The 27,481-nt window shown below is 45.6% G+C and overlaps 2 protein-coding genes across 3 annotated transcripts in view; both read left to right on the forward strand.

Moving 5' to 3' along the window:
• LOC121645006 (thyroglobulin-like) overlaps nucleotides 1-27,481 on the forward strand; it is a 258,794-nt gene that overhangs the window by 209,611 nt on the left and 21,702 nt on the right. The window lies entirely within an intron of this gene.
• LOC121645151 (zinc finger protein with KRAB and SCAN domains 1-like) lies at nucleotides 4,004-27,408 on the forward strand. 2 transcript variants are annotated; one of them, XM_041993552.1, is made up of 2 exons: nucleotides 4,004-4,285; nucleotides 26,226-27,408. In XM_041993552.1, exons 1-2 carry the CDS (start codon nucleotides 4,114-4,116, stop codon nucleotides 27,038-27,040), a joined length of 987 nt encoding a protein of 328 aa, XP_041849486.1. In that variant the 5' UTR covers nucleotides 4,004-4,113; the 3' UTR covers nucleotides 27,041-27,408. The 2 variants fall into 2 exon arrangements, with proteins under 2 accessions (XP_041849486.1, XP_041849487.1); XM_041993553.1 differs by lacking the exon at nucleotides 4,004-4,285 and adding an exon at nucleotides 21,166-21,328 and having other exon boundaries at nucleotides 26,226-26,687.

Genomic DNA, 27,481 nt, shown 5'->3' on the forward strand with positions numbered 1-27,481 from the left:
TGTGTCTCTTCTATAGTTCAGTAACAGCTCAGCTCCTCCCTGAATCTCTCCGTCTCCTCTTTCATCTGTAGTTTCTCTTCTCTCAGTTACTCTTCCTCCTGGTTAACAGTCTGGCTGCTTCATCTTCATCACTCTGATCTCAGGAGCTTAGATCTGTTATTGATGTAGAACAGGGTCCTCATTTATTCATCATGTTTATGCACAGATCTGTGCACGTTTAGTGCACGAGGACATTTTCCTGCAAAGTGTTGAATTTACCAACTTGTGATTCTTGGAAATGTTCATGTAAGATCAGCTCTGACCATTCATACACACATATTCTAGTAAGAAAGTAAAGTTTATTTATTGAGTCCTTTTACAGTCAGAAAGAGCTGCAGGTAAAGAGTGAAACAGACCCGAAAACTGAGTCCCATAATCACCAATAAAAGATCAAATAAGAGACAATAAAATAAAAACCTAGTTAAAAAATAAAACAGGTAAATTCTCAACAAAAATCCTGTTTCAAAACGTTTGTGTCTCTGCTCTTGTGAAAACCAACAATGATCAGTTCAGCCGGCTAACAAAGAGAATCCCAGCCTGTCCCCCATTGGGTCTTTGTGAAACCGCCTCAGACCAGAGTCCATGTAGGTCCAGGTTAAAACTACGATGTCTTTCAGCTGATTGGAAGATAATTCTAGCTTCCTGTATGACTTACAGCTGGAACGACAAGACACTGAGAGATAAACCACACTGTGATCTTCATTCTGTCCACTTCTTCGGCTGGCCTTGGGTGGTTTAGATGTTCTGTAGAGATGGAGGTGACTTGATGTGACGTAACTTCCACACATTCCCAACATCGCTGCTGCAGTCCCGTCTGATTCCAGTCTGGTGCTTCCCTTCTGGGGGTTGGTTGGCAGTGGACGTGGCTGGTCTTGCCAGGAGAATCTTGATTGCGGATCCACCGTAAGTGTCCTCAGTGTTACCTGGGTTTAGCAATGGTTTCCTGTCTTTTGGGTGACAGCTGCTTAACTTTGTCTGCAGTGTGGCAGTTTACCCGCCGTGGTTGGGGCAGCCTGTATTGGCTCTGCCTTGTTAGGTGGACTGTCTCTTCCCCTCTCAGCTGCTGCAGTGTCTTGGCATCGGGCCAGGTTGCCTTTTCCCTGCATCGGGTGTCTGGCTGCGTTTCCCTTCCTCCTTCAGGCAGGGGAGGCTTCATTCACGGGTAGGACATCTAACCCAGAGTTTTATCTGGTTCTAATATGTAACTCATCTAAGTTTTTATTTGTAGACGTATAGGTTGGCTGGACGCTGTGAGCCAGATCCTGCTCCGGCGTCCTGGAATGCTCTGCTGTCCTGTCGGGGTTTATTTCTAAGCACCTGCTGTTTGGACACACTCTCCCTGCTGGACTCTGCCTGGCTGAACCAAGTGCACGACTGGGCTCCTGCTGGATCATCCCTGCTACAGCCTGTTTTTATGGACTTTCATGGTTTGGTTTTGTTTGCATCTTTGATTGTTTTGGACTTATAATCTTTTGTTGCCATGTGTTATGTTTCCTTTGTGTACAGGTTGTTTGGTTTTGTTAATGCAGGACTTCCTCCAGCCTCCGGTGCTTAATTTCTACCTTTTTTTTGTAGTTATTGAGTTTTTTTTACATATCCACCTGTGGTCCTGGTGTTTGTAAAACTCGCGGCTCCTTTTTTTAATATATTTCCTGGGGTGAAAGTCCCCAGGTGGCGTTGTCAGCTCACACACTCGCTTGCCACACGAGAAACGGGAAAAAAGTCCTTTAATTTTCATAAAGGACATAAAACAATATTTTCATACTAAAGAAAAGCAAACTTCTGACGTAAACAGAGAGAAATAACATGTTTTTTTTGTTGTGGGCCAAATCTTTTAAATTGCTTCAAATTTTAATAATTTCTTAGTGGGGAAACAAAATCCAAAATCTTCTAAACCAAGTGACTCAGTCACTTCAAACCAAAGCTGAACTGGAGCAGATGAGGATCCAACCGAGACACAACTCTTCCTGATTTTCTTAAAGCTGAGTCACAGTCAATGATCGATCACTTTGTGGAAAATAAAAAAGGCAGTACCTTTAATGCTCAGAATGAGTTGACCTATCACCCTGAAAACCAGGTAATTCTTTAATTCATTCATTATGTTCATGTTGTTTATATGTCAATAAAACTAAATTTAAAAAATGGTGTAAAACTAGACATTATTTTCTATAATGAGACTAAATTTGGACGATGGGACAGGGCCGACAAATCTTCTCAGTAGTCCTAACAGTAGGTTAAGGCGACCCTGGAGACGGATTAGACTTGGACACTCTGACAAGGCTTGATGAAGCTTTACCTTCACTCCATTCTACTTTTAGAAAACATCCCTCTGATTGGTTCAGATGTTCTTGTATATCAACAGCATCAACTCAGGATTCGTTTCAAGACGAAGTAAAACCCTCCTGCTTCATTTTCTACTGGTTTCTTTAGTATCTGAACATTATAACAGCAAAGAGGTAAAAAAACACCAAACACACTGATGTCTGGTTTGTTCTCACCTGCATTAAGAATCAAACTGAACCCCAACAAACCACAGAAGTGTAACAGTGTGTGAGGCCCTCTAGTGGACGTTGTGGAATATTGCGTTGTCTTTGCTCCAAAGGTTTTTGTACAGAGTTTTGCTGTTTCCTGTCACTGTGGGCCTCACAGCACAGTAGTACACAGCAGAGTCAGACACTTCAGCAGAGGAGATCACCAGATCTACTTGTTTTCTGTCCCTCTTCAGTTCTACAGTCAGTCCAGGGTATGGAGGTTTTGCTTCCACCACAGTTGGACTTGTTGCATCAGTGATGAGGAGAAGGAACTGAGGACCTGATCCAGGATCCTGTCGATACCCCTGCAGGTTCTGAGCTGCAGCTGAGTAGTTACAGGACAGAGTTTCTCTTTGACCCTCTGATGAAAACACTTCAGCTCTGCTGGGAGTTATATCATCTTCCAGGCTGTTACCTGCTGATCAGACCACATGTTTTATTTCCAGCTCTGATCTAAAGTCAGATTTCACTTCAATGAGAATCCAAACTCTATCTGTAGTTTTTTAACCTGGTTGTTTTCCAGGTTTTCTTCTTACAAACATACGTACCTACGAGAGCTGAAAAGAAGCAAATCACAGCCAGTGTTTCCATGTTTCCAGAGGAGAAATGGTGGACCTGGAGTTCAGGATGAATTATCTGTGAGAGGTTTTGTGTTTGGTCTGATGTTCACAGCTGCAGTCAAACAGTAGGAGGAGACTCATGAACCTGAGCTGCTTTTCTGCTCAGCACAGTTCTAGTTTTATCTGAGTTAGTGCAGCATTTCTGTCAGCTCAAACCAGTCTGACATAAAGACTGATTACCACAGAGCTCTACAGCCTGGAGAGGAGAAAGTGTGTCATCCTGCAGGTGTCTGAAAAAAGCTGAGAGAAAACCATAATCACTTTAAATTATTACCTCCACCAAAGTAGAGGTCATGTTTTCAGCAGTGTTGCTTTGTCTGTTAGCAACATAACTAAAAAAAATGGACAGATTTTGATTAAATTTTCTGGAAATGTCAAAAATAGAAAAGAAACAAGGGCTTAGATTTTGTGGGTGATCTGGATCAGGATCCAGGATTTTCTTCTTTTTCTAGGGATAAGTTTACCATCAGATTCTGGCTCAAAGTTAATGTCTAAAATCACTGGGAACACATTACAATGGCTTGGTGGAGGTCTGTGGTCTCTGAGTGCTTTTAGGTTTTATTTATACATTCAGATTAGCTCTCAAACGTCTTGTAATTGGACAAAGATTAAATTCCTATAAAGGGTTAAACATTAGTTTCTGACGTCATTGGTGTATATAATTAAATTATATTTAGGTAAGTACTACGGTACATTTAGAAGTTAAATTATATTTAAGTAAGTACATTTAAGTAAGTAATGTTTCCAATACAAAGCGGAATAAAAGGTTGACTTCCTCTTCTGCTGCCGGAACTCCCCGGTGTGACACCAACCGGAAGTAAACAAGCCGCTAGCAGCATCGTTAGCTTTCCTCGTGTGAGGACGGAGCAGGAAGACGGTTGTGTTGTCGTCTCTCAGCTGAATATTTCAGTGTTTCAGCAACAATGTCTTCAGTTCAGCATCTGAGAGAGTTTATCAGCGAGCGACTAACTGCTGCTGCTGAAGAAATATTCACAGAGTTTGAAAAAACCATCGTCCAGTACGAAGAAGAGATCGATCGTCAGCGCAGACTGCTGGATATCACCTGGAATCCACAGATAAAGTTAATCAGAACAGGTATGAAACACTGGGATGGTCTGAATGAACTAACACATGGACTCATGGAGGATCCTGATCAGAGCTCTACGGTACATTTAGTTTAGATTTATTTGCTTTATTTGTCAGGGACCATGTAGAAAACCTGATCCACAAGGTAAAGATGCTCTGTAGCAGATTCCAGCGTTCTCACTAATTCCCATCTGTAGTCCACGTGGCAGCATTTAGTTTTAGACTGAGAGGAAAATGATGCTGCAGCTGCAGTTTCAGGCAGAAACACTAAGAGAGACGCTGAGATGCCACTGTGGGCTGGTTGCAGACGTTTCACATCTCTACCACCCCAATGCAGATATTTGCAGGGACGTAGTTAGCAGGAAATAATAGAAGCTTTTCACTGTACTTCAACACTTCTTTCTTTCTACGTTTTTACTGACATGTTTCTGTAGTTACCGTCATGTGTTGCTGCTACTAAGAACTTCATGGGTAAATCCAGAGTAATTATGAAGCTGTTGAACAGTAGTTTCCTCGTATTTACCCATTTGAACTAGCTGCAGTTACCGGGTAAGTAAGTGAACTTCACATGTTCTTACTGGGTAAATACCTAAAACTGACTGATAATTTGGTCCTTTCAGGAAAAAAAGCTTCGTTTTCATCTTTATTTGGGGAAGATGATGTTCCCATTTAAAATGAGTGTGTTTTGTAGTGATGGGACTTATGGCTCTTTGAAACGAGTCGTTCATTCGGGAGTCGTCACTTCAAAGAGTCGTTCAAAAGACTGGTTCTTTTATGTTTTGGATTATTTTAAAAGAGCAGTGTTTTAATCCTAAAATAAAACATTACATTAAAATTTAAGGCATATTAAACATATTAAACTTTTCCATGCAGCAGCCCACCTGTGGAGGTCTGTTTGGTCCAGCAGGACCCACCAAAGATTTCATGCAGTAAAATAAGCCAACAAGCAGATTTCCAGCCAGATAAACACACTGATGAAGTCACAAAGTCTCCTCATCAGCTTTAACCAGGACTAAGAAAATGTTCCTCATTGGCCCAGTTTACAGCTGTTTCTGAGCTGGACCAGGACAGATGTGGACAGATGTGGACGGTAGCCTACGTGTACAGACTAGTTTAGCTGAGCAGCAGCAGTACTGAAATATCCACCTGTCACTTTAACACAGCACATAAAATGAAGTGGTATTTTCTCTGTGGTAGCAGGAAATCCCATATAGACCCTGTATGTCCAAGGCTGGAATAACCAGTAGCTTTTATGTTTGGGCTGATGGGAGATGGAACAGTACAGCAACAAACCAGGTGGTTGTTTGCAGTTGCACCAAAAAACCATGTGATATGATCGCTGTGACACCGTTCCAGGTCACATTATTGGTTTTCCTGCACACTTTACAAAAAGCTTCCCGATCGTTCCCCATGACCGGCTAAAGCCGGTCTTTAAATGCCGGGTCAGCGAGCCAAAGTTGTGGGACGGAACGTGGCTTGCTAGCATCAACATACTAGAGCTGTTCCGACACCACGCATGCACACAACAGGTCGGACAGCAGAACCGATCGAGGCTTTCAATGCCGGCCCAGGTCCTGCCATCCTGCTCACACGTATATATCAGGGCTGGATGTCGTCACTAATTTCCTGAATCAATTCCATTCACAACAACCTATTTCAATTCAATTTAGATTAAATCTGATTTGATATCGATTCATTTATACCTGATTATGTAACACCACCTGTTTTTCTTCAATATTAAAGATGATCTCAGTTAACTTTTTAATATATAAAACACTGAGTGCATCTACTTGACAATCAGTTATCTGGGAGTAATCAGATTACTGTAATAATCTGATTTAACACATCTTCATTCATTTCTGAAATACCAGAACAAAACAGTGTTTCCCCAGATTCACAGCCAGAAACTCTGTGATGGAAAAAAAACTCAGAGAAACAAGTGAAACTTTTTAAAAGTCCTGATGAAGCGTTTCATTCAGCGGAGTCGCTCTAAATATTCTTTAAGTTCAAATCTCACATAACGTGCTGTTAATAAAACCTACAAAGAACACTGGATCCATTTAAATCCGTAATTCCATTCAGAAATTCCTACAATGACGTAGTTTCAGCTTGATCAGCTGTGTGAGTTGCCATGACGACCGTGACGCTGTGGGTGTAAAACTGGAGCAGGAGAAATCCTCCATCTGCTCCTCACTGCAGCAAGATGCTTCCTTCTTCCATCATTTCTGTCTGATTTTCAGCTGGTTGACGTGTTTTCAGACACGTGCACTCTGTCCTCTGACAGAATCCTGTGTGTGTGTGTGTGTGTGTGTGTGTGTGTGTGTGTGTGTGTGTGTGTGTGTGTTTTAACTGCTGTGGACACAGAGAGCAGCTATGACATGCCGTCATGGAAACCAGATAAATAGTGTCGTAGATAAATTCTTTATCAAAAGGGCTGCTGATATTAAGAGTCTGCAGACAGAGGTCTTTTAATGATCCTTTATTTGGCCGACCGGGGGACACCCTCAAAGGACAAAAGACCCCGTACAATCATTCTCCCAAGCTTATATAGCCTGCCTGTCACTATTTTCAGACACACAGTACCCAGGTATGCAGCCTTGTAGGGCTGACTGGTTGACATCATTTTGATATCATGTTATAATGTCATCCTATTAATATTGTGCTGACCAGGGCAACTGCACCTGTTGTTTTTCAACTCTGATGCATTCAAACTTCCACATTTCCCCCCTTTCAAATATTTCAGAGTAATCGGCCCTAAGACGATACTCTGAAACTTACAATAGGGAAACCTTTTTTAAGCACACTTGTCCACACACGCAGGTCTCAAGCATAACATAGGAGCCAATCTGAACCTCCCGTACGAGGGCGAAAAAAACCCCGAAGGGAGAAAAAAATTCCCCCGTGCCCCCCCTGTTGGGCGAGCACCGGTAACTTTTTGATCTCACTTGACACTCAGGCACGGGTAGGCCAGCGAACCCCTGCAAGAGACCTTCTAAGTACTATGACAGAAAGTAACCATACACACACAACAAAAAAACACATTACAATCCGTTTTCACAAGGATAAGCTATTACAGAAGATTTTCAACTACAAAATTCACACGTGAATAACACAAGATAGAGTCTTTTTCCAGTCCGGAGGCAGACAGGAGCATTGGGTCACCAGCCTTCCGTTACAGGCTGCTGCCCCTTTTGTCCAACCGACTGTAGTTCTCTTGAGACGTCACAGGTCCAACTCAGTACGGACCAATTGGGCAGCCATGATGAAGGATGTCTGTTTTTTGAGACTCGTACTCCATGCTCTCCTCAGGGCGGGAACGATGCACATGCCAAACAAGAAAAGAAGGATCAGAACCAAAGCTGACCCAACTCCCACCTTTATCAATACATTTTTCCAGTCAGCCATTAACTGGTCCAACCAATCAAGGGACCAGTCGCTCTTCCCAGCATGCTCCCGCACCTCTCTCCCCACCCGCATATTTCTTCCATGGCAGATGCAAAAGAACCAACTGGCGCTGTGTTAGCTACACTTCATACCACACATCGGGAGCCCAAAGAAAGCATTCGTCGTTGTAGACTTGAACGCTTCCTCTTTACACACCCGGCGTTGTTCCTGGGCACACTCCCAAGAGTTGTACTTGTCTGGGATAACAACCGGAGGGGCTCCAGGCGCCTTTGAGCACCATATGCATTCCTCCGATGTCATTTCCTTTACTGACAGCCAAGCCCAGCGATACCAAGTGTTGGCCATCGCTTCCTTCCATAAGTAATCTTCACTAGGTCTAAACCCTCGTACTTCCGGTTGCCCCTTTACATCCTCCCCCCCCTCTAATGTTTTATCATGATAACTATCTACCAAAGTATCTAACCCTAGAGGGGGAAGAGTGAATGACTCAACCACCCCACTGTCTGGTTGGCCATCAGCAACCACGGTGGGCTGCGGTTCAGGTGTAAAAGCAACTTTATTCACAACAGGGGTATTAACTGTGGTCTGGTAAGAACTTACAACCTTCCCAATCTCCAATAGACCTTCCAGTGTGTTCCAAGCAGCAGCCCATACCTGGTCAACCATTAAGGATGTTATACGTGCTAAGTGTTCATACCCCAGTCCTCCTGGTACTGACTGATGGTTACCTATTCCTGCCTGTGGGCGTGGAGTAATGATTGCTTCAAGACCAACCTTATCCGGCTCCAGGGCCGGAACCACAGCTAGAGGGGGAGTGGGCCCCTCCTTTACAAAGTGAACTCCCCATTGCTTGGCAGTAGCAGCTGTGGTAACATAAACACTTAAGTCTGAGCCCAGAGGTTCTAGCCTGGACCCCAAAACCTCACCTCCCTGAGCACCGCTTTTATCATCCACCCCAGGATTCACTGGAATGTTATGGCCCTCTACATCTAGTTCCTTAATTGATCTTACTTTCCGCCTATGTTGTGCCAAAAGGGCAACATCTGTCTGAAATACGGAGTCACGGGTGGTGTGTAGATGTGTGCGGGTGCATGCCGGCAAGAGACCTGACTGATAATGACATTTGGCATGTGAGTCGTACTCCCCTTGGTCACTGAGGTCGCTCCCTCGTTGCGCAGTTGCCCCTCTGTTTCCTTGAGAAGGCCCTGGTGATGGGACGACGTGGTGACTGTTGCTTCGAGTCCGGATTGGTTGAATTGTCCCTGCCGAGATCCCTGTCTCGCCCAGAAGAAGAAACCAAAGGAATGTCAACCACAACATCATCGGGCGGGAACTCTGAATCTGCCCTGACAGGACTATCTTCGTCAGATGCATGCGAGGCGATACTTCCCCTTTTGGGGGACTGGTCATTTGAGAACGCTGTACAGTCCGACCAGTCCCCAGGGCCCGTTTTGCAGTTGTTGGTCGTAGGTGCCAACGAACAATGGTTCAGATGATGCCAAGCGACGCTCCCTTCGACCTGGACCGCAGTCGGTGTGGCACGGACCACCGTGTAAGGACCTCGGCGTCTAGGAGTGTTCCACTTTTTTCGAAACTCCTTAATGTACACCTTATCCCCGGGCACCACTGGACCAGATGTCACAGAGACTGGTTTTGGCTCGTTCGCTTTTTCCTGAAAATAAATCGCTTTATGGATAGCAGACAACTGTTTCATATAACTGTGCAGCTCCTTCTCCAACTGCTCCAGCGGGGGTCCTTTGAAAGGACCCCGAAACTGCGGACCCGGCATAGGGCGACCTGTTAACATTTCATGAGGAGACAAATGTGTGACCCGATGAGCTTGCATGCGGTAACTCATTAGGGCCAGCGGTAATGCGTCATGCCACCGCAAACCAGTACATGCACAAATCTTATTAATTTTTGCTTTAAGTGTGCCATTCACTCGTTCCACCCCTCCCTGGCTGGAGGGAGTGTAGATACTTCCATGGCGGACTTTGATTCCCAGCTGACGCAGGACGCCCTCGTAGACTTTATTGATAAATGCTGGTCCCGAGTCTGATGAAAGGATGGATGGTAGGCCAAACCTAGGGATCACCTCACGGACCAGGAACTTTATGACTGTTCCCGCCCCCATGTCCTTTGACGGAGTGGCCTCCACCCAACGACTGAAATGATCAAAAACCACCAAAAGGTAGCGCTTACCGTGTACCGGGACCAACATGTCCACAAAATCTAAAATCAGATGACGAAACGGGCCTTCCGGGACAGGAATTCGCGCTGTGGGGGTGACAATACCTTTTCGAATGTTATTTTGCGAGCATATCTCGCACCGATTAAGCGCATCCGTTACCAGTGCCTGCAGGTACGGCGCCCAATAACCCTGTTGTTGTATTCGATGTATCACCTCATCCCGCCCACAGTGGTCTGGTTTGTGACACTCTGGAATTAAAAGAGACAAAAGTGAGATTGGAGCGACGATCAGGCCGGTATGTGACCGCCATAACCCTCGCCCATCTTTTGTAGCACCCCTTTTTTCCCACATGTTTTGTTCACTCGCGCTAGCACGCGCTTGCATTAATGTGATATCATCAGGTGTGACAGATGGTTCCAACTCCACAGCTGGGGCCAAGACGGCGACCTTGCAACCTGAAGCGTGCTTTGCAGCTTCGTCTGCCGCATTGTTTCCCATTGTGGTGATGGAGTTGTCTTTTCGATGAGCAGGACACTTGATAATGGCCAATCGATGTGGAAGCATCATGGCCGAGATCAACTTCATAATCTGTTTCCCATGCCGAACGGGTTTACCATCTGATTTTTGAAAGCCGCGCAGTTTCCAAACTGCTCCAAACAGGTGACAGACTCCGTGAGCGTATGCTGAATCTGTGTAAATATTAGCAGAGGAGTCTTTAGCAAGTTCACAAGCTGCAGTAAGTCCATACAATTCAGCTAATTGTGCCGAGCAAGGTTGTAAACATTTTTCAGCTTTTACTGTTACGAACGTCCCTTCCCTTTGTTGCACCACGGCGTAGCCTGCGTGAGTTCCCATGTGGTCTCGAAAGCATGACCCATCCACATAGTACGTGACCTGTGCGTCGTCCAACGGCTCAGATTCCAAGTCCAGTCTCAGTTTTGTGTACCTCGTGGTCTCAGCGACGCACTCGTGTGTATCACCTTCAAATTCAAAAGGTAACATATTAGCAGGATTTGTGGTCTCACATCTCTTAATTGTTACATCTGGATAGGTGAGCAATGGTAGATACTGAAGGCAACGTGCTGTTGTCAGAACAAGTTTGCTGTGATTGATCAACTCTGTGATTTTATGATGGGTGTAAATAACCACAGGATATGACTTAGTTATTGCAGACGCCTTTTCATACGCCATGTGAACAGCTGCGAGGCCCTGGTAGCAGGGGGGCCACCCTCGTGCTACGTCGTCCAACCTTGCACTGTAGTAAGCGATGGGTTGTTTCCTTCCACCAGCACATGAGTCTTGTGCCAATACAGCCGCTGCATACATGTTACATCTGTTTGAAACATAAAGATGAAAAGTTTTATCATAGTCTGGCATTTTCAGCGCTGGGGCATTTTGCAGTTCCTGCTTGAGCACATCAAAAGCCAACAGTGCCTCTGTGGTCCACTCCAAAGACTTCTTTAAAGTCTTGGCTTCAGAGGACTTCAGGAGTTCCCTAAGCGGCGCCGTCTTTACTGCGTAGTCCTCCAACCACTCCGCGCTGAATCCTGTGATACCTAAAAAGGTCATTAGTTGCGCGCATGTCTGTGGACGCGGTGCTCGACTTATGCCTTTGAGGTGGTCAGGAGACAGAGCTATTGTTCCATGGGAGATTACTCTGCCAAGGAATTCCACCTGAGGCTGGCAGAATTGCAGTTTTGTCCGAGATGCTTTGTGTCCACATTCTGCCAGTCTCTGCAGCACTTTGATCGAGTCGCGCTGACAATCTTCAATGGTGTCTGAACAAATCAATATATCGTCTACATACCGGATTAGGACGCCGCTCAAATCCAGCTCCTGTAGATCCTGACTCACCACACGATCAAACCACGCGGGGCTGCTTGTCAGTCCCTGGGGCATTCTGGCGTAGCTGTATTGTCGACCTCTAAAGGTAAACGAAAACAGATATCGTGACTCTTCTGCCAGGGATACTGAAAAATGCTGAACAAAGATCCACTACTGTAAAAAACTTAGCTTTAGTAGGGATGGCATTCAACAGTGTGTGAGGATTTGCGAAGTCTGCAGCGACATCTTCAAGAATGGCATTGATTGCCCTTAGATCATGGACCAGTCGGTACTTTGATTTATCTGCTTTTAGAACTGCAAGAATTGGGGTGTTACAAGGACTAGAAATCTCAATCAGCGCTCCTACTTTTAAAAAACCATCAATTAAGATTCCAATCCCTTCTTCATCTGCGGGATTAAGTTTGTACTGTGGCCGCCAAGGTAAAACTGCACCTGGTTTTAATTTGACAGTAACTGGGCTGGCTGAAACTGCCAGTCCCACATCCGTCTCATGTCTGGACCACAGTTGGTCCGGAACCTGTGTTAAAATATCAGTTTCCAGATCACTGTTAAATCCAAGGGGGTTGGTTTTGCATGTCATCATTATGTTTTTCCCTGGTAGCACCACCATCTGAGGTGTTGCTTGTAATGACAGGTCACACCTAATTCTTAACATTGATCCATTCTCTGAAAGAGAGATTAATGGGTTCTCTGTACTGTTCCATGTTAAATGCTCTGCATTTCTTTCCATCGGACCGAGGTCCCTTGAATGGTATCCTGGGTTTACCAACAGTGTAATGTGTGGTAAGGATTGAGTAACACAGTACCATTTATCAATAAAGGTGTTCCGGTTTACCTTTAATGCTGCACCCTGGCCTCCAATCAGGATATATGGAGCCTGTATTTTAACCATCACTCCATCCGTCTCCTTTTCCCACTTATCCTGAAAGGTTGAGCTGGCTGATGGATCAAAGAACATTGTACAGTGAGGAGGTAATTTTGGTGGAGAACCTTCCGGGGCCCAGGCCTTCATGCATGCCTTCCATTTCTCCAACTCCGAACCCAGAGGCCCCTCTATGTTCCCCAGCCAATAAACATTTGCTGGTTCTGCTTGGGCATTCATTTGTAAGTTTAATCCACAACTTTCCACATATATGCCCAAAGGTGAACATAAAATTTTGAGCCCAAGTTTACAAAGTGCATCTCTTCCTAACAGATTGACAGGAGTTTGGTCCGAGACCAAAATGGGTATTTTAATTTCATCATTACCTACTTTCATTTTTACGGGAGCAGTAATAGGAACCAATTGACTTTTTCCCGAGAATCCTACTGTCTTCACAAAGTTGTTTGACATGGGAAGGTTCTTGGCAAGGGATCCCTGTATGCATGAATGAGTCGCCCCCGTGTCAATCATCATTTGGACCTGTCGATCCTCAATTTGGACATTTATCATGGGGTCAGTGCGTGTATGCATAATCAATGGGTACGAACCTTTACCCGCAGGATCCTCGGGACCCCCCTAAAACTGAGAGGGTCTTGGTCGTGGGCCACCCAGGGGTCCACCTCCACCTCTTCTAGGGAAGCCTCCGTTTCTTCCAGGACCACCTGCTGGGAGGGGCATAAGCCGTGGGCACGCCCTTGCAAAATGTCCATACATGCCACAATACCAGCAGCGGTTGGATCCCTGCCACGCCCCAGACGAGGGAGTACCAAGCCTTGAGTATGAAGGACGGAACGGCTGGGGACCCCTAGCGGCCTGTGTTGACTCAGGAACTCCAGCAGTCCGTCCCGTACCTGGATCTGTGAACACAACAGCTTGAACCTTTTCTTTCAGCTTGCCTTGCAAATCATTTAGTTGCATCTGTGCCAGCTTCCTTTGAATCTGGAGGTCCTGTTCAGAAGTCTTAGTTAGGTCTTTCCTGTATCGGGTTACTGCATGAACCACATGATCACGGAACTGTTGCGCTGGCATAGATGTTAGACCAACGACATCCTCCAAACGTCTGCTGACATCCTTTGGCATTGAATCGATGACTGCATTTCTGAAAAGAGTGAGCAAAATAGGATCATTTTCCACATCTTTCTGAGACTCTTGACGCCACCTTTTTAACTGTGTATCGATGTATGCTGCTGGGTTCTGGTCGTCCTTCAGAGGTTCCCCTTTTAAAGCATCAACATCAATTTTATTAGGGTACTGTTTGCGTATTCCTTGCCAAATCACCCCCTTATAGGCTGCTAATTCTGTTCCATCTGCCCTTTCACTCAAAATCCAGTCCAGTTCATTGTCTCTGAAAAACTGCTGCATTTTAGACAACCCCAAAACCTGAGCGAGGACAGCTTTGATGTCACCCAGTGAAAGAAATGTTCCAGCCGTGTTTGATTCCAAAGCCTTAATCCACTTGCCTCCTCCTGCGGATACTTGAGGGAGCTCTGAGACCAAACCTGTCAGGTCCCGAGCTGAAAAAGGATGATAATCAGCCCTTGTTCCCCGTATCAGAATTGGGAACTCCCCCCCCTTCAATCTGTCAGGAGGTCTGATGTTAGGTCTGTATCTTAAATCATATTCGTCTCTAGGGACCCCTGTGGACGTGCCGGGTTTCTGTAAGCATGCAGGCATGGAAACTCCGCCTCCTGAAGTCGCCCCCTCCACCTCCTCATTTAAGTCATCTATTTCCTGTTCCATCTCAACTATCTGGCTCCGTCCCAACTCACGTTGCAAATCTTGCTGACGTGGTCCTAAGTTCATCCAAAAGCTATCATCTGTCTTACCTTTCCGAGCCAGTTCGGTTCGATCCTGGTAACAGTTAATGATTCCAGACTGACGTCGCTGTGTACTACAGTATTTTGGAATGGCCAGATGGGGAGGAGTTTCCTGTTTTTCTCGAGGAGAATGTATAGAGGTTGAATGCCTTCCTACCTGGGCGTGTGCTTCCCCAGTGCCCTGTAAGGACGCACCCCGCTGTTTGAAGTTGGGTGGGTCTGGTTGGGGCAATGCATCAGTAGGAGGTCCCTTCTCCGCGAGCCCTGAAGCAGCAGATAACCTATTTTGGATATCACTTACATTTCCGGGTACGCCAGCATCAGTCAGTCCCCCTAGAAGGCTCTGCTGGTCATCAAGATTAAAGTCCCCATCAAATTTTATCGTTCCTGTTAAATTTGGAAAAAGTTCGGCGTTAGTACAGTTTCCAGTTTCCCCTGGACTATCCGTGAAAGACACAATCGTTTTGACATTTCGTTTAATTGGCTTGCTAATTTTAAATAAGTTTAAAATTTCCAATTCAAGCTGTCGTTTCTTTTGTCGTTTCTTAGAATTATTTTCAGCTTTGTAATCTTCAATGCGATGTTGCATTAATTCACAAATCTGTGGGTCAAAGCTTCCTGTAACAGGCCATGGATTTATCAAATTTTTAGTTCTTTTGCACCATTTTTCAGACATGTGTTGAATCTCTTTCATTCTATGGGGATGACGGATGCCAACAATAGCCTGTGGCGTGCTCATTGTTATCCTATTTAATCAACCCTGCTTTTAATACAATATGATAATCATGCAACTCAAACGAAAACCACTTGGGTGCGCCGCAGCTCCGTTTCCTGTTTCTAGGCGTCGGTCCAATGGGAGGAGTCGTGTTCTGTTGGAAGGAAACCAAAAGAGTTCAGCGGTCTCATTTTAACAGTTATAATAGTACAGATTACATCCTTGTAGCTGCACGAGAGAAGAGCACTATTTTATTTTGTCAGTGCTTGTCTCTATGCGCGTTAGCAAGTAGCTTAGTGTCAGATTTCACCAGACCACTATTTGTGAGTTGGGGAACGAGTCAATTTATGCACTGCAATACAGATTAATTTTTCAACATGCAGCATGCAATATTACTGCAAACAGAGGCCTCTGTCTCATGCATAAACTTTCTTCCAACAGTTACTTGCAGCGCTGCTTCAATCTCCAGTTACACTCAGTCACGCATTCCTTTCCACATTTAGTCCATTCTTTGACACACAAGCTTACTCGGTGTCCAGTTTCGCTCAGACACACACTCACTCAGACAATTCATCCTCAGCTTTTTCCTCCTCTCAAAGGAGAGTTTAAAGCTTTCTTCTCTTATTTTTTCTCACAGAATTCACAAGTTTACTTTCAGCGAGAGAGGTAAGGCAATCAAAGAATAGTCACACACTCAGTCAGTCACACATTTCTGTCCGGTGCATCACTCACTATCCGCTTCATACACACACTTCAACAGCTGAGCAAATCACCATTAGTCAGAGGAGAATAAAACCAGTCAAAACACAGTTTAAAACTTTTCCCTTATTTCCTCACATAGAAGACATCAGTTTACTTTCCGTCGGAGGGGTAAAGCAGTCAAAAGACAATTTTCAGCTCACTCAGACACCCATTCCTATCCACTTCATACACACACTCACACACACAAGATATCAGCTGTCATATCACTCTTATTTAGAATCGAAGAACAGTCAAAGGGAGGGATATGTCAAAAGTCAGTTTTTAAAGTCTTTTTTCTTTGTCATTTAATGTTGCAACAAGGTTTTTCCACAGCTGTACTGCGCTAAGCCCCTTTTACGCAGATTTCCCGGGTTTACAGAGCTTAAACCTTTCACTACTGGCTCTGTTTAATTTAGGATCAGATATTTGATCGATCTTTGCACCTTGCTTTCCTATGAACCTAGTCATAAGCTACTCACACCCACTTAACTGACCCCGTACAAGACCAGACTATGGCTCGCAATCTTGCGGGCCCTGTGTTTAACTTTTTACTAAATTTGAACTCAAAACGGATCGATCGGTGCCTTCACATCATTTTCACTTTTACTTCACTTTCACTACTATTTTTGTTGCCAATTTACTTTCGCCGCTATACTGACCCTCCTCTCAAAGTTCCCGGGCGACCGCGTCCAGTAACGCCGAGGTTTTGATAGGGCCTTGAAATGTTACACCTTAAAACTGACTCCCCTCCCACTAATTGGTGGAGTCCTCCGCCTATCTCCTTAAACTGAGCCCCTTTCCACTAGGCTGGTGGGCTCCTCAAAAACTACTTTATTTCTCCTTAAACTGAGCTTCCTCCCAGCTACCTCTGGTAAGGCCCTCATAAACTACTTTATTTGTGCGCACAAATTTATCTGTCTGGCAGAGTCACACAGCAGCTGTATAACTAAGTTCAACTTGTAGCCAGGACGGCCCCCCCGCCTCGACCCACTTCACCCAGAAGGATTTAAAATGGGGCTTACCTCCTTGAGCGGTGAGTCGAAACGGTCCAGGCGTCCGGCCCCAGCGGTTAACTGGCTGGCTCGCCAAATGTCGTAGATAAATTCTTTATCAAAAGGGCTGCTGATATTAAGAGTCTGCAGACAGAGGTCTTTTAATGATCCTTTATTTGGCCGACCGGGGGACACCCTCAAAGGACAAAAGACCCCGTACAATCATTCTCCCAAGCTTATATAGCCTGCCTGTCACTATTTTCAGACACACAGTACCCAGGTATGCAGCCTTGTAGGGCTGACTGGTTGACATCATTTTGATATCATGTTATAATGTCATCCTATTAATATTGTGCTGACCAGGGCAACTGCACCTGTTGTTTTTCAACTCTGATGCATTCAAACTTCCACAATAGCATCAGACTGTTTACTGTTTGATAAAAGGATGAAGTGTAAACTTGTTCTAGAGGAAATGTGACTTTAAATGACCATGTCGGATTTATTTTAAACCACGTGGGTTGTGACATCACTTCCGGTTGCTGGAAGTGACAGTGGCCGTTAGCATTAGCTGCTAATATGAGAGTCGTAGCGTTAGTTGTTAATGTGAGCAGTAATACCCTGAAAAAGACTTTACAGATGAATGTAATCCACACTGATGAATAAAAACATCTGAATGTCACACTTAATCTCGGGAAGAGAAGCTGATTGGATGGAGGCGACGGAGGAAACCAGTTGTGTGTATATATGCTAAGATCTCGCTGAGTCTCGGTAAGTCAGGCAAAAGTCACGTTAACAGAAATGAGGACGTATGTAAAAATTGATCTCAAAGTTTTATGAAATGATGTTGGATTTATTTCATTTGAATCAATTAAAATTAAAAAATTGGTTTGTCAAACCCAGCCCATCCATCCGTTCCTCCATCCATCCTTATCCGGGGTCGGGTTGCGGGGGCAGCTGCCTCAGCAGGGAAACCCAGACTTCCCTCTCCCCGGCACATTCAACAGCTCATCCAGGGGAATCCTGAGGCATTCCCAGGCCAGCTGAGAGATGTAGTCCGTCCAGCGTGTCCTGGGTCTTCCTCGGGGCCTCTTTCCGGTGGGATGTAGGGCTGCTCGATTATGGGAAAAATGATAATCACGATTATTTTGATTGAAATTGAGATCTCGATTATTTAACACGATTAGAGAAAAAGTGAGTTGGCGGGGGGGGGGGGGGGGGGGGTCATTGTGACATTTTAAGTGTTTACTGTGGTAATACAGACTAGTTTCTTTCTACTAGGTCCCCGTAGCTATTGTTTCTCTGAGACCAGCAGCTATGTTCTGACCGGTGTGATCCGGGGAAAAATAGTCTGAAAACATTTCGTTTTCACGTTGAAATCCGCGTCAATAAAAGGTAGCGAGACATTTCTATACGGCTTGACCACAGTTCCATAGTGGTGGCGAAACATTGGACTGTCGCCACGTCTTTCACAACACCCTTACCACACTCATCATACAGGGCAGGACAGACACTCCACTAACATGGTGTTAAGATGGCAGTGATGCCGTTTGTCCAAAGTGTTGATGAGGTTCTTAAATCCCGGAATTTTTGCTGTGTTAAATGAGAAAAAAATTCTGTTTATAACGTTTGTCTCTCTGTGACTCTGGGAGCTGGTTTACTATTTAGTCGCAACTCACAAAAATTTTTCTATTTTCTTGTGTCGCATCGCAAGCCCCCGTGTGCACGTCTGCGTGCACGAGCGCAACATTTCACATGCACGACTGTCGCCTGTCGCTTGGCTGGAGGAGGGCAGCGATTTCCGCCTCATCTCGCAAGTTCGATAGAAAATGATGGAGAAAGAGCGACGTCGCCTCCCGTGTGTCCAGCCCATAGCTGGCGAGGTGTTTGCAACTCGCGCTGAATAAAACTAAAGCAGTCGGGGCTGTGGGAGGAGTCTGCAGCAGTGGGAGGAGTCTGCAGCAGTGGGAGGAGTCTGCACCAGAGCGCTGCAATGCCTGCTGCGCTCGATTTGCAACTGAGAACAGCACGGGAGGAAACTGTGAAGGACAAAAATAATCGGACCATTTAATTTTTATGATCGTTGAAAACCCAGATCGTAATTGTGATTAAAATTCGATTAATCGTCCAGCTCTAGTGGGACGTGCCTGGAACACCTCACCAGGGAGGCGTCCAGGAAGCATCCTAACCAGATGCCCGAGCCACCTCATCTGGCTCCTCTGGATGTGGAGGATCAGCGGCTCTACTCTGAGCCCCTCCCGGACCACCGAGCTTCTCACCCTATCTCTAAGGGAGAGTCCGGCCACCCTGCGGAGAAAACTCATTTCAGCCGCTTGTACTCGCGATCTTGTTCTTTCGGTCACTACCCACAGTCCCCAAACTGAGAAAAACTACCAAGAGTCTGGAACGAGTAAAAGTATAAAAAAGTTTATTACAGGAGAAGTATTTAATACAGAATTACTTGCAAGTAATGAGAGTGGTCGTCCCGACCCGCAAGAAGTGGAGAGAGACTCTGGGGAGACAAGAGGAAAAACAATAGTTGTACATTTCTGTAGAAAGAATCCTCCTTCCTGAAGACCTTGGGTGGACACACAACTCCAAGAGCTGGCGTCAAATTATAATTAACCTAAACTAATGTGGCCAGGGAGAGGGAAGTCTGGGTTTCCCTGCTTAGCTGCCCCCGTAACCCGACCCCGGATAAGCGGCAGAAAATGGATGGATGGATGGAAAATAAAATAAATAAAAAAAATTTTTTTTGTTTGTTTTTTTTCAAATAATAGATTTTAGGTGTTTTAGATTTGGCGGATTTTATGTGAAGATCACTCTTAGATTAACTAAAAAGTTAAGAATGATTTTTTTTCAGTCAGATTAATGATTTGCTATCCTTCTGGGTCATAGGTGTCATGATTCGGATGTTTGGACTCAAAAATACTCAGGTTCCCAGGGATCGGTATATGATCTTTATTGTACAGAGATGAATAATGAGATTGTGCAATCCGGCTTTTCTCCACTCAGAGGTCTGTGAACATACAAGGTGGAAGTTAGGAGGCAGGCAGCTGATGAGAACTCTGAGAGGAATTGAGAGTCCACGTACCAGCAGTGGGAATCCAACGGGGCGCAGGGTGTTGAATCCTGGGGTTGGAGAAGGGCCGCCGGGAGAAAGACTGCGGAAGGAAAGCTGCTGAACAGAGGAGAGGTTAATGGAGGGATACAGGTTGCTGGCAGGAGCACCTGAATGAGAGGACCGCAGAGGCAGGGTGTGAATGGTCCAGTTGGGGGCAGATATATCAGTCCGTGATCCGAAATCCAATCCTGTTAGACAAGCCAGGGGTCAGAAAGCCAAGTAATCCAAATTAACAACCAAAGCAGAGTACCAGACAGGGAGCAGGCAGAATCAGAATCCAGGTCCAAAGTCAGATCAGCGTCAGGCGGGCAGGCAGACAGGATAATTCAGGCGGGATACGTGCAGGGAAGAACCAAGACGATCTGGCACTGGAGGGATGTTGCAGGGCTGTATAAATAGTGCTTGGAACAGGTAAAGTGCATCAGCCCTAATCAGGAGCTGGTGGAGCTGAGGCGTTCAGGGCGGCTGGAAAAACTGAGCCTCACACCACAGATCATGACAATAGGGGGACAAATGAAGACTCACTGACTCCCTTTAAAACCACATTTTTTCATCTCTTGTCTAATCCTATAGCTCTTGATAAATTATTTAATATAATCATCTGAAGAGATCAGGACCTTTTAGTCTTAGTTTACAAGATTTTTTATTATTTTCAGTCCCAGAGGGTTCAAAGGGCTTTCATGATGATTTGGAGGCAGTTACATGTGTTTGTAGATGTTCTGCTTCATTTGACGATTTTAATTAGTTTTACATTTACTTTAAATGTGTTTTATAAACTCAGTTTGAATGTGTGTTTGTACATTTTAACTGTGCTGTTAAACTCTTGGAAAAGAGATTTTTAGTCTCAGTGAAGCTTGTAATGGTTAAATAAGTAATAATATAAATATTAAGTCCTATTTTTTCTTTTTTAGGAACCCTAGTAATTAACCTAAACTAAAATCTTTCTTCATGTTTTTCATTTGTCCCTTTATCCCTCCAGAGGTTCCACATCAATATGTCTACAAGGTGGATGAAGCTCTTCAAGATGACCAGCAGCTGTGCAACCAGAACTCAAACCTGGACCAGGAGCAACCAGAGTCTGCTCATATTAAAGAGGAAGAGGAGGAACTCCTCAGCAGTCAGGAGGAAGAGCAGCTTTGGCTGAAGGATGAAACTGTGAAATTTCAACAGCTCATCCAGGGGAATCCCGAGGTGTTCCCAGGCCAGCCGAGAGATGTCGTTCGTCCAGCATGTCCTGGGTCTTCCCCGCGGCCTCCTCCAGATGGGACATGCCCGAACACCTCATCAGGGAGGCGTCCTGGAGGTATCCTGACTAGTAGGGCTGCACAATTATTCAGATTTTGATCGTGATCACGATTTGGTGGCCACAGTTAAATTCACTTGATCGTCAACGATATTTACATTCAGAGTGCGGATCTGCTGCATCTCTGATCACGTACATTCTCACCCTGTAGTTTGCCAACCACCAGGGGTTGAACGCAAGGCCAAAGCTTCATTAAGCTGCCTAAATAACAAGGGCGCAGTGGCGCACCCCTTTTACAGTCGGTAGCTGGTTGTACTCAGTGTTGCCAACGTAGCGACTTCACCGCTATATTTAGCGATGTTACCTCTTTTTTTTTTCTTTTTTTTACCGTGTCCTGTCCAGCATCCTAACATACAGAACGGTGGTCGATGTGCCATATTTTGCTTGACATATTTGCTCTACCAAGGGAGACATGTTGTATACATGGCTCCCTTGATATTTTTATTATTTTTATTGTAATCTTATTTTCTTTAGTCTTTATATGTCAGTGCCAAACCTGACAGGGAGATAGAGGTGAAACAAAGGGAGAAAAATGATATGAAAAAGTACAGTAGTCATCAAATGTACCTGCAGAGAAACGTACCAACACACAAACATCAGCAACATATAGTCAGAAGTGGATGGAGAGACACACACACACACACACACACACAACCAAATACATTCTCCCTGAGGTCTCACTAGCCCCCAGATGCAGCACTGAGAGCGTTCCCCAGGGCAAACGGCACCCAGCAACACCCCGCACAGGACTCCAGGCAGGTACCCAACCTCCACCTCCCGCAGCCAAGAACACAAGGGCGTAGGAAGACCCCCGCCCCCCTGCACCACTGCCTGAGTTGGGTGTGCATGAGTGTGGGTTATTTATAATGCAATTAAAAACCGGAGGAGCCATGAGATGGTGGTGGGTCCCACTCCTGCCAGGCATCAGGACCCCCTCAGGGCTCCCTCAGTGTGTGTGTGTTATGTGTGTAGTGCAGTACTATTAAATGTGGTAGTGTCTAACGTGTAAATAAAATTGGAGGGAAGGAAGGGCCACCTTGTTGGCTCCTGTCTGCCCTCCCACAGCCCATCCCCCCGAGGCCCTAAATGTATATTGATGTCTAGGTTGTGATTAAAATCTAGTGGGGCAGGAAGTCGCAGGAGTTCACCGGGGATCCCGCAATGGGGACCCCTCAGCCAAGCCCACTGCCTCCACTTGCCCCACAGTGCCCTATGTGGGGTGTGTATGATGTGGGGTGGCGGGGGAGGAGAAGGGCTCGGGGAGGGGCACAACCAGGAGAGAGATCTCTCTCCCAGGCAGCCAACTCCTTAGCTGGCCGCTGTAGGCGCCCCCACCGAGGGCCGAAGGGCAAAGCCCCGGCCCAGCCAAGAGTCCAACGCACCAGCACCCCGAACGCCCACCCATCCCTGGCAGCCAACGCCACCACACCAGGGGACCAGAGAGCCCCAGGTTGCACACACATATCCTGGTTAGGCCCAAGTCACAACGCCCCCATCCACTCCGAAGGAGCCCATGGCAAGAGGAGAGTGAGCAAGAAGGAGAGCAGACTCCACCCCCCATGAGCCCTAACCCCCACCAGGACCCCCGCTGCCCCCCCTACCCCTTCCTTCGTCCCTACGGACACATCGTAATATCAGCCCGACCCCGGTGGCATGCCATGTGGGACCAACACCCCCCCACCCCCACCCCCCAAGAGTCCCGGGGGGCATGGTCAAACGCCTTCTCCAAGTCCACAAAGCACATGTAGACTGGTTAAGCAAACCACCATGCTTCGTCCGAGACCCTTAAGAGGGTGTAGAGCTGGTCCACTATTCCTCTATCGGGACGAAAACCACACTGCTCCTCGTCAGTCCGAGGGTCGATTATCAGATAGATCCTGCTCTACAGGACCCCTGAATAGATCTCACCAGGGATGCTGTGGAATGTGAGTTGGAGCACACCCTCAGGTCCCCCTTTTTGAAGAGGGGGACCACCACCCCGATCTGCCAGTCCAGGGGATCTCTCCCAGATGTCCACATAATGCTGCAGAGGCGTGTCAGCCAAGACAGCCCTACAGCATCCAGAGCCTTAATGAACTTTGAGTGGACCTCATCCACCCCCTGGGTCCCTGTCACTGAGGAGCTTTTTAACCACCTCAGCGACCTCATCGCCAGAGATAAGAGAGCCAAGGCCAGGGTCCCCAGACTCTGCTTCCCCATCACAAAACATGTTGGAGGGATTGAGGAGGTCTTTGATGTATTCCCTCTACCGACTCACAACGTCCCGAGTCGAGGTCAGCAGCCCCCCATCCCCACTGTACACAGTGTTGATGGAACACTGCTTTCCCCTGCTGAACCATCGGATGGTGGATCAGAATCTCCTCAAAGCCGTCCAGAAGTCATTCTCCAGGGCCTTTCCCAACTCCTCTCATTCCCGAGTTCTTGCCTTAGCGACTACCAAAGCTGTGTCCTGCTTAGCCTGCAAATACCCATCAGCTTCCTCTGGAGTCCCACAGGCCAAAACGGCCAGATAAGACTCCTTCTTCAACTTGACAGCATCCCTCCCTACTGGTGTCCACCAGTGAGTTAGGCAATTACCGCCACGACAGGCACTGATGACCTTACGCCCACAGCTCCAGTTGACCACCTCAACAATAGAGGCACGGAACACAGCCCACTCGGACTCAATGTCCCCTGCCTCACCTGGGACATGGTTGAAGCTCTGTGGGAGAAGTGAGTTGAAAATCTTTCTGCCAGGAGACTCCGCCAGACGTTCCCAGCAGACACTCACAACAGGTTTGGGTCTGCCAGGCCTGACCGGCATCCTCCCCCACCATCTAAGCCAACTCACCACCAGGTGGTGATCAGTTGACAGCTCCACCCCTCTCTTCACCTGAGTGGTATTCTGAAATGCCACTCTGTACATAATCACAAACAACAGTCAGGACCCGTCCCCCCACCTGAGGGTGGAGGGAGGCTACCCTTTCGTCCACCGAGGTAAACTCCAATGTACAGGTGCCAAGTGGGGTGGGGGGGGGGGGGGGGGGGGGGCAATGAGCATGCTCACACCTGCTTGGCACCTCCTACTGGGAGCTACTTCAGAATGGAAGTGGTTCCAACCCTTCTCAAGGACACTGGGTCCAGAGCCCAAGACGTGCATTGAGGTTATGCCTAAAGGCGGATTTAGGCTTGCGCGGCATCTGCTTTCCCGTTGTAGGCTTGACGTAGCTCCACAGAGTCTCGACGCGCACCTCTTCCAGACCTGACGTGCAGACCATTACGCGGAGGTACACCCTTTTGATTGTTCAGTATAGGATCATGTGTTGCCGGATATCTGGATCTCCTCCCTGAATTTATGTTTTAGAACCACGGAGTTAGTGGAACGAAAAAGAATGACACTGAAAGGTCTTGATGTAAAGTTTAGAACACAGTTCATTGATTGAAAATGTAGCTCGCTATAATTTACTATCCTTTGGGGTTATTGGAGGACACAAAATTTCCCTCCCAAAAACTACTATTAAAACATGACAGAAGATGATTTTTTTCCTTTTTTTTTTTTTTTTTTTGGCTCGGATGTTTTAATCATCTTCATTCATAATAAAAAATATCAATCTAATATAATCATTGAAATTATTATTAACCATTAAAATGCCCATTTTGAACACAGTTGCTATTTTGATAAAATAAAAAAATTAAAAAATTCTGCTCTCACTGGAGCGATTTCCAGCCGAGTGTGAAGTGGCTGGGATGAGAATCAGCACCTTCAAGTCCGAGATTATGGTCCTCTGCTGGAAAAGGGTGGAATGCTCTCTCCGGGTCTGCAATAGGGTCCTGCCCCAAGTGGAGGTGTTCACGTATCTTGGGGTCTTGTTCACGAGTGAGGGAAGGATGGAGCGGGAGATGGACAGGTGGATCGGTGCAGCGTCTGCAGTGATGTGGACTCTGCATCGGTCTGTCGTGGTGAAGAAGGAGCTGAGCCAAAAGGCAAAGCTCTTGATTTACCGGTCGATCTACATTCCTACCCTCACCTATGGCCCGCCTGGTGTTCCAGGCACGTCCCACCGGAAAGAAGTCCCGAGGAAGACCCAGGACATGCTGGATGGACTACATCTCTTGGCTGGCCTGGGAACGCCTCGGGATCCCCCCGGATGAGCTGGTGGATGTGGCCAGGGAGAGGGAAGTCTGGGTTTCCCTGCTTAGGCAGCTGCCCCCACAACCCGACCCCGGATAAGCGGCAGAAAATGGATGGAAAATAAAATAAATACAATTTTAGTTTTTTTTTTTATTTAGTTTTTTTTAAATAATAGATTTTAGGTGTTTTAGATTTGGCGGATTTTATGTAAAGATCACTCTTAGATTAACTAAAAAGTTAAGAATGATTTTTTTCAGTCAGATTAATGATTTGCTATCCTTCTGGGTCATAGGGGGACAAATGAAGACTGACTCCCTTTAAAACCACATTTTTTCATCTCTTGTCTAATCCTATAGCTCTTGATAAATTATTTAATATAATCATCTGAAGACATCAGGACCTTTTAGTCTTAGTTTACAAGATTTTTTATTATTTTCAGTCCCAGAGGGTTCAAACTGAGGTGGGAAAAAGGGCTTTCATGATGATTTGGAGGCAGTTACATGTGTTTGTAGATGTTCTGCTTCATTTGAGGATTTTAATTAGTTTTACATTTACTTTAAATGTGTTTTATAAACTCAGTTTGAATGTGTGTTTTTGTGTTTGTACATTTTAACTGTGCTGTTAAACTCTTGGAAAAAGAGATTTTTAGTCTCAGTGAAGCTTGTAATGGTTAAATAAGTAATAATATAAATATTAAGTCCTATTTTTTCTTTTTTAGGAACCCTAGTAATTAACCTAAACTAAAATCTTTCTTCATGTTTTTCATTTGTCCCTTTATCCCTCCAGAGGTTCCACATCAATATGTCTACAAGGTGGATGAAGCTCTTCAAGAAGACCAGCAGCTGTGCAACCAGAACTCAAACCTGGACCAGGAGCAACCAGAGTCTGCTCGTATTAAAGAGGAAGAGGAGGAACTCCTCAGCAGTCAGGAGGAAGAGCAGCTTTGGCTGAAGGATGAAACTGATCAGTTTTCAATACCGGCTGCTCATGAGGAAGATGGTCACAGTGATCCAGAACCAAACAGGGACCATATTCCCTCTTACAGTCCTCCTGCAGACCAACATTCACCTTTAGAGGAAAGCATGGTTGAAGACTCAGGACCAACAACGTGTGCAGATACACAGCCAGAAGAGAGCTGTCTAACGGAGACAAATGAGAACGTAGGAGAGTCCTTTCTGTTAGAAAGTCATTGTAATGAAAGAGATGAGAAACAACATTCCTGCAAGTTCTGTGGGAAACAATTTAAAATTAAAAATAAGTTAACTGTTCATGTAAGAACTCACACAGGAGAGAGACCGTACTCTTGTCAAACATGTGGGAAATGTTTCAGTCACCAGAGTAATTTGGTGCGCCACATGAGAATTCACTCAGGCTTGAAGCAATTTTTCTGTCCAACATGTGGAAAATGTTTCTTTTACCAGGGGAATTTGGTGCGTCACATGAGAATTCACACAGCTGAGAAGTCATTTTTTTGTCCAACATGTGGAAAATGTTTCAAACAAAATGATCATTTAAAGTTCCACATGAGCTCTAACAGAGGATGTCAAAAACCACCTTCTATATGTGAAGTCAGGCCCTGTGTTACGCTGCTCAGTCCATAATCCACCTTTAAGAGGCCATGTTGGCTGTAGATGTCGTCTGCCCAGCAGAACGTGGTCAAACACACACTAAACCAACAGAAAAGCTAAACAAAGCACTGAGAGTGAATCCCTGAACAACTGCAGATTAAAGCACCTCCATGAAATCATATCACTTCTTTAAACTCTTACTGAATTTATTACATGAAAGTACATAAACTATAGATTTAATAATGTCTGTTTCTGTCTTAAGAGAGAAAAGTACATGATTATTATTTCTTCTGCTTAATTCTAATGAAGAATGTTTATTTTCATCATCACAGAGACTTAAAAGATGCAGCAAACACTCTGCTGTATGTTTTACTTTAAACTGAGCAAGGAATCCAGACTGAACCCCAACAAACCATAGAAGTGTAAGAGTGTGTGAGGCCCTCTAGTGGACGTTGTGGAGTATTGCGTTGTCTT

The sequence above is a fragment of the Melanotaenia boesemani genome, chromosome 8, assembly GCF_017639745.1.
Source record: "Melanotaenia boesemani isolate fMelBoe1 chromosome 8, fMelBoe1.pri, whole genome shotgun sequence".
NCBI lineage: Eukaryota > Metazoa > Chordata > Actinopteri > Atheriniformes > Melanotaeniidae > Melanotaenia > Melanotaenia boesemani.